This window comes from Numida meleagris, chromosome 3 (assembly GCF_002078875.1).
Source record: "Numida meleagris isolate 19003 breed g44 Domestic line chromosome 3, NumMel1.0, whole genome shotgun sequence".
NCBI classification, from domain to species: domain Eukaryota; kingdom Metazoa; phylum Chordata; class Aves; order Galliformes; family Numididae; genus Numida; species Numida meleagris.
Genome location: NC_034411.1, coordinates 86487689 through 86502047, shown reverse-complemented (window position 1 = coordinate 86502047; position 14359 = coordinate 86487689). Strand labels below are relative to the sequence as shown.

At 38.9% G+C, this 14359-nt stretch overlaps 1 protein-coding gene across 6 annotated transcripts in view; it reads right to left on the bottom strand.

Moving 5' to 3' along the window:
* The window catches only part of KHDRBS2 (KH RNA binding domain containing, signal transduction associated 2), a 333052-nt gene extending 319062 nt beyond the window's left edge, over nucleotides 1-13990 (bottom strand). For all 6 annotated transcript variants that reach the window (XR_002437290.1, XM_021392691.1, XM_021392692.1 and 3 more), the window contains exon 1: nucleotides 13842-13990. Coding sequence is in view for 5 of the 6 variants with exons in the window: in XM_021392691.1 (XP_021248366.1) it covers nucleotides 13842-13932 (91 nt within the window). In the remaining variant the exon portion in view is untranslated. The remainder of the gene's footprint in view (nucleotides 1-13841) is intronic.

The following is a 14359-nucleotide window of genomic DNA, read 5'->3' as shown; positions in this document are numbered from 1 at the left end:
TTATTACTAAGCATTTTCTAATTGGTTCACTTGTGCAGTCGTACAAAACATGCAAGACATCCCTTTATCAATCCAAATGGATATTAAAAGTTCTACTTTTTCTGCAATTGTCAAGATTTTTTTCTTAAAGAAACAATATTTTTGTGATAGCACTAAGGCAAGCAGGGATCCAAAAATAAACCTGTGACATTCATACAATATTACAAATTCCAGGCATCTAACATCACTGAACAGAGATTAATAAACACCAGATAATTATTTTTTAAAGGTCTCCAATAAATTGTTACTATAAAGTGACACTGGTTTTCTTTCAGAATAACTCTTACTAAGGGGTGGATCTTCATCTTGGCAGTGCTGTGACATGCCTCAGGACCAAACATTTTTTCCTTAGTCCACCCACCTCAGGCTATAAAACTTTAAACTGTTGAGATGAGGGAAGTTTCAGAATTCAGAGGTCATGGGCTTGTAATGACACTTGCACTACTCAGCATTTAAATGAAGGACTAAATTCCAGAGGGCCATTTGTCAGCCAGATCAAAGAGTACCTCATGGAATACCACAGGCCATGAGACTGTTTTACTTTATTCCCTTTTTCCAAGGAGAGAAATGGATAGTCAGCTGTTACCCAGACTGAAAGCTTCTAGGACAAACAACACTGAAATTTTTACTGCAGAGTGTGATTGAAATTCTGTTCCCTGACACTGAATTAATAAAAAAAGATGTTGGAAAAATATGTTTAAAAATTTACCTCTTGGCAAGTGATCAGCTCTAAGACACTTTCATTATAGTCTTTCACATTCTAAAGTCATCTTAATATCAGTGGGAGCTTGCTGCCCAAACTGCAGCTGCAAGTAGAGGCAATACAATACGGATGCTGTCAGCAGTTTCACAGTTAACCAAGCTTGCTTTTTACTGAACAGTGCTTTATTATTTAGCAAAAATTTGTAAGAAAGAAATCAATTATGTAATTTTTCCACACGTAAGGAAATGACTTCATTATTTAATATTAATTTTGCTAGATATTGGAAAGGCTTTGTTATCATATTAAAGGAGTTAACAACTATTATTCTCTGCCTCTCTCAGTCTGTTGGCAAAGACTCCAGAAGCTTTCTGTGAATAAAATCAGGAGTCAAGAATGTATTTTGGGAGATCACTCTGTCACTTTCAATTGAGTAGCACATAGAAAAAAATATACCCAAAATACCTTAACTTCTTTTCGTTCACACTATTTTCTACTAAAATTCCATTCCTGTCATAGCTGTTTTAGGCAGCCCATGCCTCTCTGCTTCTCTGCTACATTACAGAATGAAGTTTTGCTCAAGAGTGGTAACAGGAAAATTCTTTACCTTGTTTGGAAAAAAAAAAAGACAGATAATCTTGAAGAAAATGAAATTAAGGGGAACTCAAGAGATGTACAAGCAGTTCCCATTCTGATCAAAGATTTCCTCTACAACCTTGTGTAAGTAATTTAATCTCTCCATACCTAAGCTTTCCATCTCTGAAATTCCAGTTTTTTCTATTTTACTTGTCAGAAAAAAAAAGCATGACATATCTATATAGATGCAGAGGTAAGCACAGTGGTATGTCAGTATTTAAGAAATGTTAGTGTATGCATTTCGGTCACATAACATCATCACAGCCCAAGACGATTTGGGTTTTTGTCATATTTAGCCAGTCAAACTAAGGACTGTTCTATAGTTTCTGGAAACTTGTAAAGATATTAAAAAAATTAGTACCATTTAGCTGCAATTAAAACTTAACATATTTTGTATTGAATATGTAAATATTTCTCAGCTTTACTGTTGCACAAATTGATCCAAAACAAATTGATCAATAGTTCCAGATGCCCATATAAAAAATAATTTATTGATTTGATACAGAATTTAAGAACATTTACACTGAAATATCTATGTAGAAGTTCTGTAAAGAAATCTAACATGGAAAGTTGTTTTTTTTTATTTCTAACACTGGAAATTGAGGGATAGGTGGGAAGATTTAATGCAGCTATAATCAAAATTCATTCAACATAACCTGTCTCAGTTGATATGAATATACTTTCTATAATATATTCACATTTACGCTTGAGTAACAAAACCTCAAAGCAAGACAACTGTAACATGCAAGTATGGCTCAGCCTGTTTTCCCTGAGAAACACTACTACAGAGTAGTCAATCTTTTTTACTCTATATAAGTTTTCTTTTAAAATCAAAGTACTCCAATGTATAAATGGAAACAGATCAAACATTGGAAGATTCAAGTAGAAAATTAACTTCAGAAAAACAGGAAATCTGCTGTACAGAGCAATGTTTTTAAAAAACAGTCCTTTTAGATTCTATCCCCAGTGTGAAGGTGACCTGAACCAAATTCCCTCAAGGAGTTGTTAGCTATGGGAAGTGCTACCTATAACAGCAACTTAACATATATTAGCCATTTCAGTCTAGAGTCCTGATTCAGTTTAGCAGTTTTTACCTTCACACACAAACACTATGTATTCAGCAACAATTTTTAATTCTAAGCTTCTTTACTGGAGTGATATCTGACACTTGGTAATCAGCTTGTCACTGGCTTCCCCGGCCAGGAATTTTGGAGTCATCTTTTAGACAAGTTTCAGGTTGTTCCTATTAGTTTTACCAGAAAGCTTCAGGCTTCCATACCTATATGCCTTCTCTTCTGGGCTAAGTAACATCTGAACTCATTTTTATTTGACTTTTTTTATCTTAAATACTGTCATATTTGATTCCAACACTCCTAGACTCTGCTGAAACTCAGTACTTTCCAATGTGTTAGAAGAATATCAAGCAATTTTGAAGGACAAGAATCATGAAACTGCCAAAAAAAAACAATGAGAAAGAAAAGTAGCAATATATTCCAACAGGTAGACTGGCCAAAGCAACCAGAGGAAACAGTATTGGAGTCACACATCTGCCTCAAACAAGACATGAGCTGTACTTATCCACAAAAGTCATTGATATCAACAGGAAGCAAGACATTTTACCTGAAATTTCAGTTAGTCCACAAATTTCATGTATCCAGTATTTTTAAATAATCTTATTAAGATGAGAAAACTAACCTTTACTGAAACTTGCATGACTCAAATAGAGTCACTGCAACTGTTTTCTTTCACCAGGCATGTCAGTAAGACAGAAAAACTCACACCACCTCAAAGTATTCTGATATCAGAATTGTCAATCATGACCCCTTTAACCCACTGCTTTATACAATCTTTATATTATTAGCATGAAGCTGTTTTATCATCTCAAAAAATTTCATTTGAAGTTATTAATAACAAGTACTTTTTAAACACAGGAGCATTTGCTTCTTACATCACTCCAAAGGTTGCTACTCTCTACTCGGCTGGACTCCAGTTGAACACTTTTTCCAATATAATCACTCAGTATGATCATATTCTACAGGAATGTATCTTTTCAAAGAATTAGTATTTTTACACTGAATTATATACTCCATACTGGGGTACGCACAAAGGCCTACAGATATTAATAATTAAATAACAAAAGTGAAGAATTTTCCACAAGGTAATACACTACTCCACTGTTATATTAAGTAAATATATTTTAATAGGAAAAGAATATATAGACCCCAGAATGATTTATCTTCCTGTATGGATGAGTAGAGTGTATAGTAAGTGCAGCTTATCATTTATGTAAGTGCTACAGCCTTTTAAAAGAAAAAAGTAGTCCCAGAATTTTCCAAACCATGGAACAGATCGCTCTGGAAGCTACATTTAGGCACATGCAAGACAAGGAGGTGATCAGAGACAGCTAGCACAGCCTCACTACATAGTATTCCAAGAGGACCGAAAATGTTACAAGAAAAAGCTTAGTCGCTGTTTTGTATAAAATTAGGAACATCACAGCAAAATACTGCTGTGTTTACTTACTGCATGATATAATTATATATGGCAGAGTCACCTACAGCATCTTTAAACACATGAAACATTATCAAAATAGTAATTGTTCACAGAAGCTTTTCAGAAAGACTTGAACCTTATTACAGTATCTTAAACAGATAAGGATTTGAAAATGCTTATCAGCAGCTACTTTTATCTATCCCTTTTAATTGATTAAAACTTAATTGAAAGCTTCCAGAAGCCCTTATTGAAGTTCAAAGGTTGGATATTTCTCGCTTTCATAGGCTTCATTGAGTTAAAGTAGCTGAACATTTTATACCTATTAAATCAGAATTTAGTTCTTCACTTCATTGATTTTCTACTCTATATCCTTTTCTATACCACTACTCCCTTCTCTCCTAGCCTTCTGATCTTCCATTGCTTTTCTCTCTTTTTTCTACCTTTCCTTCATTTTGTGTTTCTTTCCCCCTCATTCTTTTTCATTATTCATAAACCCTTAAAAGCCATGAGAAGGGAAAGAGGCTCAAGAATTAGAAAGCTGCAGTCAAAAGTAACTCGAAACTAATAGAAACAGCGCAGCACTTCTTAGTGTTTATATGGTTGCAGAATCAAATCAAGCTCATGCTCAGTGTTTAAATCAAGAATGTTCATTTCCGCTTTCTAATAAGATCTCCTTCTATCCACCCCAAGCAGCACATAGCTGACATCACCCTTATTATAAAAGCATAATCTCTAAATCTTGGTGGCAACATAAAGGCTCTGTTCCCTTGCACCTGAAATATCATTTCAAGTTATTCATAGACCGTGGGGCAGAAAAAGCATTTTGCACTGGAACAGAAGGATTGTGCGTATAAACTACCATATAACCTGGTAACTTTCTTCTGGATAAAAAAAGTGACCAAGCAATGTAACACAAGCACCTACTTACTTTGACATCCCCTGCTTACCTGAGGAGCCCCTTGTTCTTCCACTGATCACTAAAACATTCCTTAGAACATTTTGCAACCCACTCTGTTGGCATCTATACAATTTGGAGGAAGCATAAAGGGAACCAGTCACCCCAGTAAGAGCAGCAGCACAGCATTTGGAAGAGCGTTAACAACCAAACAAACCAAGCTACAGGGCACTCCACAATAGCATATTTACAGGGACAGAACAATCCTGTCATTAAATAGGAGTGTGAAGGATCAATAAAGAGTACAAATGACACCAGAACTGAGCACAGCAGATTACCTTCCATTGATGAATTTGACCGTAAAAATAGGAATGTAGCATGGATATACTGCTCATATATTTGCCTTGATCTACATGTATGCGAAAGAAGTTCTTTCAGATTTTCAAATGATGCTGAAAAAAGCCTACTAGGTTACATACAGATATTACTGAAATCATTGCAAGCATAGAACTGTTGATAGCTCTACAGTCCCTTGCGTACACTAGGGCAATAAGCATCATTCATCCAAAATTAACTCTCAGTTCCCCTGATGAACAACTACCTGAGTATGGAAAGAGAGAAAGGGCCCTTGCAGTTCTTCAGATTATCAGCCCTTAATGTACTCTCAAATGTCAATACAGAAGTCAGTAAATCACTTAAGGGTTTGGTGCTGTTTATTTCAGTACAGATGTGGAAAAACCTGTTTTAGCTGCAAATTGTGAAGTCATAGAGCCCACTTCACACTTGTATCAAATCAGCACAGTCCCAGGAATTTGGGGGAAAAAAAATCAAGTCTCATTCCCAGCTACAAAGTTTACTCCTTGACCATGGAGAATATGTGGCACAGTTCCCAGACAGCACCAAGAAGTGTTTACCGTAATCTCAAAGAGAAAATGCTAGAAATGAATTTGCTCAGAAACAATCAGAAATACCAGAGACATGAGCAGTCTAACATTCAGAAATATAGAGCATAAAATCTTAACTCTTGCAGAGTAGAAGGAAACTAAGTCTTACAACATCAAAAAGCCATTTTTGAAACACACACAGAGTAGGGACCGATTCACAGAAAGTTCTTTAAACTTCAAGCATTCAAAAAACTTTGGAAAACATATATTTGAAATCCTGAGAACATTAAACAAGGGGTTATTGTCAGGGTGGGGAGGGGGTTGTTTTCTTTTTCCTGTGTTCACACCTCCTAAGGGAAACATTTTTTCCTCTCATTCCCAGTACTGCTCTTTGGAAGTTAACCAGTTATGAGCCATTGGCTCTGAGCCCTACTTTTGTTTTTGCTGAAGACATTCCTGCCCACATCAATTTGCAAACCCAAACTGTTTCTGCAATAGAAGTAGCAGAATTATTCTCCTTCCAGATCCAAAGCAGAGATGAAAACTCCAGATTATACGTAGATCTTTTGCAGACTAACATAAAAAAGTTACTTTGCCCAATAACCACGGTCTTCAGAACACAAATTATTTTATAAATCAAAACTATCTAAGCTTTACATCTTCAGGTGCAACTTCTACTCTGTCTCAGTTTCTCATTCTGTCAATGCATACTGGAGCAGGTGCACAGAAATTTGAAGGCAGCAACAACCTGTCCTGTGTCTTCTACATTTCAGATCACGTTAACCCAAGAAGAACAAACTGAAATGCTCACTACCAGCAACGCACTAAACATTTTAAAGATGGCATTTGTTGCATTATATGCAGTCATATGACTATCAAAACATTTTGTCCTCTTCTTTAAATACAGATAATCCATCTTCTATTTTAGCACTATTATGAGTATTTCTTGATAAATTCTTCAGTACTCAAACTAAAAAAAAAATCCATTTTAGCAGAAAAACCTGGAAATAAAGGACATTCATAAATTATTCTGGGAAGTTTTGTTTGCTGTTTGTTACTGTTGTTTAATTTGCTGAAAGTCTTAGATAATTTTTCTTCATAGTTTTTATTAGCTCCACTACAGAAGATCTTATAAGATAAAGAAATAGCTGAACTCAGTTCCAGCAGGATTCTAACTAAAATATGACAGGACTTACAGAAGACTAATAACCATGTTTATTTTTTGCCTGAAACTTTAAAAAAATTTCATAAATATTAATACACAATTCTTACACAGCTATTTTCATTCAGAGACCTGAAAGGTTAGAGTGAAATTCAGCATTCGTTTTCAACTTCTAAAGGGAAGTTTTAAAAGATATTCACTGAAGATAAATAGAAGGAAAAATCAAACCTTATCTATTACACGCCTCAGAGCTTTACTCTGCATTAAGGTTTTTCAGTTGTCTGATCAGCCTCCATATTTTTACTTGCTTATATGGCCAAAGACCATTACATTTTACACCACTTTAAAAGCTGTCCCTAAGGATCTCTAAGCTCCAACTCCCCTGCCTCAGGCAGAGCCACCAACCTCCAGATTTGGCACTAAACCAGGTTTCCCAGGACCCCATCTGACCTGGCCTTGAACACCTCCAGGGACAGAACATCCTCAGCCTCTGAGCAGCCTGTTCCAGCACCTCACCAATTCCTCTGTAAAGAACTTCCCCTGACATCCATTCAATCTAAACCTTCCCTTCTCGAGCTTAAAACCATTCCCCCTTGTCCTGTCACTATCTACCCAAATAAAAATATGGAGCACTAAGACTCACCCTCTTGTATTACACCCACCTAAGGATGGAAAAAATGCAATGGGAACAAAAGATGAACACATACTGTTTAAGCAAGATCAGCCTACAAACTTGCCTATTTGCTGACACGCATGCTCTCTATTAATGCCTCAAATCCTTTTTCTCAACGCTACTTAAATGCATATGCCGGGGTCAGCTGTGAGGACCATTTTTTCTTTACATTCAGTAGCTTGTGGAAGAAAAGACTGAATTGAAAAAGTTAAGAAATGCTTGTTTTTAAAAAGGCACACTTACCCTGAACTGAAATGCAGGACAACTGCAGTGACCCACAGGTCAGGAAAACATCCCTTCATTGAGACAGTGTCTCTAGGTCAAGGTCCAGCTGCTGCACACAAGCAGGCACAATGTGCTCCAGTTTTATTAAAGACAGGACAAGAACTACACAACAGCAGCAATATCTATACATTCCAAAACAAGATCCAATGCCTCATTCTTTGAGCCTGAAACAAACCTGTCTCAGACATCATGAAAGAATCATTCAATTACTCTTAAAGCATTACTTGGTGGGCTAGATAGATGTATTACTTTTTATGTACATGTGTTGGTCCTTCTTAGTAGACTTATGCACTGGTCACTGCTGATACGCCACATCTTGTAGACAGTCTAGCCTGTTATAGCAGATCTGGTCACCTGTCTATATTGCCTGCATAATATTGAAACAAGAAAGGCATGCTTCCAGTGCACAAAGACAGGGCACACCTGATGGGCCAGATGGCCCCTTCTCAAAAGGTGCTGGGATCCGAGGCTGTTTTTGGCATGCAGAGCCCAATCATGCCACCTCCTGGTTATGGATGGTCACTCTATTCCACACATTAGGCAGTTATCAAATACTTGGGAAGTTAACAGTTAACTTTTTTTTTATTCAGCTACCCAGCTATTCCGCCTTTTCTTGGCATTACCAGCTGCTAATATAATCAATTTCCCCATTTCTTAAGCTTTAAATAGTATCTATTTTGAGGCATAAAGGAAGAGAAATGGACAATACCGTAGGTGCCTCTGAGGAGATCTAAATAAGGAAATAAATTTCCTAAAAGAATTCCCACAACAAATAAAGCCACTCTTCTACAAGAAGAACATTCACGCTGCCAAAAAAGGCAGTGCATGCTGGAGAGTTGACGAGGATATGGCTATCCAGATAAGCCTCAGCAAATGCTTTTGACCTTCTCTAAAACAGCTGGTACTAAATTCTGCTCCTCACACTGAACTGTGCCTAAAGCAGCTGCACTGATTCACGTGATGCTATTTCAAGAGGGAAGCACTCCTTTTCACATAAGGGTAGCAGAATCTAGCCTTTAGTTACTACATTTGTGTTGTTCCTTCTATGGAAAGAATTTACTGTGTTTCAAAGGACACGTTTTCTAAGATCATAGATCAAATGGTTCTAAACTGCTTCAGATCTCTGAAAGAAAGAGTCCCCCCCTTTAAGAAAGCCCAGATTTTGTGACTAGCAGCTGAGGGTCAATAAAAACTTGCAGAGGTTACTTTGTTATACTCAGACTAACATTTCATGTTATTTTGTTTTCCCTAAATCCAGTTATCCCCTGCTGTTCAGATGCAAGACATTCAGCAAGGAAAAAGCACTTCCTTAAGATTGTGAACACACACCACGCAATCACATCACGCTCAAATAAGTATGTTTTTAAACAAACCATTGCAAGACTGGAACACATTCATTTCTGAAGTCAGCAGTACATTCTAGTGATGGAGTATCCTTTTTCATTATTCCATACATATTAGCTGCATCAGTCAGCATATCATGTAAGGACTGCCAGATAGCCCACTAATGGCAACAGAAAGATTCCCATTAACTTCAGTCAGCTTTGAATCAAATCTGTGATATCTACCTAGCACACTGCTGCTTTATAGAAATAAGTCCACTGTATTCATCTGTGGTTTGCACTGATATTATCCTTTTTTATTGAATAAGATCTGCATGATAGCTATATAAATCTAGCTTCTAATGAAGCTCATTTCTAAAATACATGCTCTAAACATTTCTAAGCGCATTTCCCAAATCAACATTCCAGTTATCCACACTATATTTTGTGGGACAGCAAAATAAATGATGATTAATACAAACTATTCTGTGAACATAGATTTCTTCTCACTTGATGTAAACATCAGAAAAAAAAACAAAAAGAGAAAACTGCTCACAGATTAATATTAATGTATGAGTTTACATTAACATTTTACATTAATCTTGTTTTAATCCAAAGACTTGTTTAGACAGTAAACCAATACATTTGTGAATATTTTTTCACAAGTAGTTTGTTATGGAAAGCCAAATAAAAAGTATCAGAGGGCTGACTTCAGTAGGTCAAAGGTTTCATCAACAGCATGTCACATCTTGGGCAATGGATATCATCTTCATTTTCTACACTGCCAAGACAAGTTAGCTCACATGAGGTGACCCTATTCCTGCCCCTAGGTTTTTAATAGGAACATGCAGTTACAAATAAAATCTGCCTTCCTATGTGAAAAGCAAATACATCTCCAGGAGTCCAAAAAATTTAAAGCTCAACATAAGCCAAAATATTAGTTGAACACAAGACAAAATGAATTTGCACTACATCAGCAGTTTTCAGACCAGCTAGAACAATTGTTGCAGGCTTAAATAAAAAGTAATACTAATGTCCATTGAGTGATAAGGCTAATTATATACCTTTTAAATAGTTATGCCCTGTCCTACAAAGAGCTTTATGATACTGAGCTATATGTATGTGATTGGCATGACTGGAAGATGAACAAATTTATGCCATGCCACATTTTATCATCTAGGGACTTAAGATTAAAGTTAAAGGCTTGACTCTCTTTGCCTTCAGAATGCCAACTGTAAACCTGAGGTCAATTGCACTGTCATTACACAGAGAGAAATTAGCTACCTCATTACCCAAGTAATGCTGATATTTCCATGGGGAGAGACGCTCTTACTCAGGCCAGCTCTTTCCAATAGGGCTTTTTCCCTTATGTTTGCATTACAAAACAGAGCTGGCTTTAATATTACACAAGATATTTCAAAGCCACAAATACACGAGTAGGACTTTTTTGTCCCAAGCAACAAATAGACACTTAGTCTTGTTAAAGTAATACTAATACAAAGCAGAAGCTTTTAATTACCACAAAGGCACAGTAGGATCTAGATTTCTATGTAACCCATATCTTCACTGCTCAAGTCATACACTTGTTTTACATACATAATAAATATTTTATATAAAGCAATAATCAAATACATGCAAAAATAATATATCAGTCACTTGTTAGGCACTACAAGAGGAGCAGAACAGCAAGGATCTAAGTTCTGGCTGGAGCTTGAGATTGTACCGTAACAACTTAAACACAAAAGGTATTGCTCAAAAACACCATACACTTTGACATCTTTCATCTGGACAAATATTGCCCTGATCCAAGGTGGGGACCCATCTCATTACTAGAAGCAGCACAATCTCACCAAAGAAAATAACCATCTGTAACCAGTTTACAACCACATATTTAAAACTACCCATGAAACGAGTGAGATTCTTCCATCTCTTTCAGGCACAAACACACAACAACCTGCTTCACAAAACAGTCCAGTTAATACAGAAAAACCCTCTAGAGATTTACCTATTCTTTAGATTTGTGTCTACCAGTTATCATTAAAAGATAATCCTTTCTTTTTTATTGCTGACTAGATTATTCTGTCAATATAAATGCTCAATGCCTTTTGCAGAAGTTCAAATAAACTAATGCAAACTGAGGTAAATGATCACCATCCATTCACACTTCACAAGTTCTCCTAATAGAAGGCTTATAAATGGCTTTTCCATTTCTAATGATGAAATAATCATACGGGAGCTATTTCCTATATAAAAAAAGGTAATGACCCAGAGGGGAATAAAGTGTCTTCTGATTAAGGCATTAACTTACTCATTAAGAGTCTCGGGTCATTTTCAGCATCCACCACAGCCTGCCTCCAATTTTTAGACAAGATGCATTTTATAACTTTACAATTTTTATTTTAGAAGTGCTAGTATCTCTTCTCATGGTTCTTTATATTGTCTGATAGATCAATTTACTGCCACAGACAGCATCTCTTTTCTGTGAGTTTCACCATACATATACAATGAAGGCTCTAGTAAATAAAGTCTAAAATAAATGTCTGTACATCTTTCAGAGGTAAGGAGTAAATATCCACTGACTCAAGTACCCACCCGACACAAGTCAACCAGCAGGACAGGCATAGGTATTAAGAATATCTGTAATTTATTTTTAAATTAAGCATAACAAAACAAAGAAAACAAAAAATAATACAGGGAAAGAAAAACTCGGGTCTTATCTTTACAAAGAAATCTAATGTCGTAAGTTGAAATCATACTTCTGGAATGCCTGTATGTCCTTCGATGGCTTCACACAGCAGCAGGCAGCCTCTCAACCTCAGGTTCTAACAGCTGACATGAAAAATAACAGCACTTTCAAGTCAAAGCGAAAGCTAGAGACTCTCAACTCTGAAAGCCAAAACCTTCAAAGCTAAACTTCCATTTTTACACAAAATCTAATGACAATCAGAACAGCTTAGAATACCACAAAAGCAACACTTGGCTGTGATTGCTATGTATGCAGCTACTTGTGTATTAAAGAATAGAAAGTGAGAGCGTGGAAGCATCAGTTCGTTGCCAAGCTATCCTTGAAATAAAGTATTACAGAGGTGGTTGCACCCGTTTTCTTCTGGCATCCAAAAGAAATTCTGCCAGTTCAACACATTTCCCTCCTATTTATACCCAGCAGCATCCAGTGCCTTCATTCTCATTTCCTTAACTAGTTATACACTTACTTCAGTGAAACTGTTTCAGTATGAAAGTGTCTAAAACAAATCTCTAGAAAGCTCGACAGATGGTGTCATGAAGGATAAAGCCAGGTATCTGGTGTGAATCAGACATTAGCATTCCCTACAGCTTCCACAGACAACTCACCTTCATCTTTTAAAAATTCATATACTTAGACCTTGTTATATTAAGAGGGAAAAAGAAAAGTAATCATTTATTCAATCTCAGAATTGTCCCACATGCATTTTCTGCCTAGACCTGACTCCTAAAAATACCCATTTTAGTCTTTTTTTTTTTTTAAGTTTACTCTGCACACTTTCAGTGATGCTCTTTGTGCATTTTCTGCCTTTCACATGCATATACTCAGCAGATACCTCCCCCCTCTGGGAAAAGACCAAACTGCAAGGTGCAAGGAATGCACCCCTCTAGGAAATACAGATTTATCATATTTTTATTAGAAAAACAACCTTATAACAAGCAGTGCAGCTGCCTCTTCTGCAGCGAGATAGCTATTATGAAAGTGTACAGAATGTGTCTTCATTCACCCTGAATTTTCAACTGACCAAGCAGGAGCACTATGACAAAACCTGGACTCAGTACATTTGTTCGCAATCAATAAAGCAGGTATTTAAGGAAGACGATATAAAGGCTGCTGACATAGGGAAAGATGCTTACTGCTAACATAATGAGTTTTAAATAGTTATGATTGCCCCTAAGACATAATAGAACTTCAGAAATCATTCACTTCCCTGAGTGGGAGTAATTTGAAGTGGTGACTTCCTCACAGGCCCATCCATATGCTTTTTTTTTTTTGCCTTGATCTCACTTACCAGCTGCATATCTTGCCGGGATTCATGCATCATTCATCACTACATTTTTTCTCTAAATGTAATGGGAATTTTTACAATGAGACTTACACCCCTCAGAGGAAAGCGGGAAGCGCACAAGCACCTTAGGGGATGACACTTCAATGCAAGTTGAAGTGCTACACCATCAGGCCTATGTTCAGTAACCACCTAGATTATAAAGCACAAACTTTTTGAAGATTCTCCGAACCAGTTTGACTGAAGAAAACCGAATTCAGAATTAAGCATAATGCAGAACAAAACGTCGCAGGGAACATGTTCTGGATCTCTACAGAAATCAAAGCTAAGATCGTTGTGTCCTGGATGGAATACCATCATGAAACCAATAAGCCATAATCAGCCAATGCCCGCCACAGCGAAGCAAAACAAAACAGCGGTTTGCTAGCACTGTAACACCGATATCATATGCACCTTATTGCTTGAGGCGAGCTGCAATGAGTTCCACGAGAACCGAGCGTCCCTCGGCACACGCAGCCCGGCGCACGCAGCCGACCCCACAGTCCGGCGAGGCGGCTGTGGCGCACGGTCCGGGGGCTGAGCCGGGGACCCGCGGGCACCACGCACACTCTGGCACCCACGGCCACGCGTGGCCCCCGCGCCCGCCCCGAGCCGGCGGCCGCCGGGCAAGCTGCCGGGGAGCGGTGGGAGCGACGCACGGTGGCGGGCGGGAACGGAGCCTTACCGTCGGCCAGGAGGCGCATGGCGTGCACAAAGGAGGGATCCAGGCTGTCCTTCTCGGCCATCAGCTCGGGCAGGTACTTCTCCTGCTCCATCGCCTCGGGGCCGCGCCGCCTGGGCACGCCGGGGCGGGCTGCGCGGCCGCCGGCTGGCTCCGCGCCTCCGGCCGCCTCCTCAGCGCCCGCCCCGCCCGGCGCCCCGCAGCTGCCGCCCGGCCCGGCCTCCCCTGCCCGGGGGGCGCTCGCCCGCCACGGCACCGCCTCCGCCGTCCCCCGGCCGCACAGGGGGGCGGGGGCTGGGGCGCGCGCGGCTTGCTCCGCGCCCTGCGCTACCGTACGTCCCGGCCCCCTCCCGCCAGTGAACGGCCCGCTCCCTCCGGCCGCCTTAACAAGGGAGGCGGGGCGAGGCGGGACCGCCCCGCGCGGCTCCTATTGGTGGAGAAGCCCCTCGGGCGGGGCCAGCTCTGGAATTCCGCGCCGCTATTGGCTGGTGACCAGTGAGCGGCGCCGGGCCGTGGGCGCG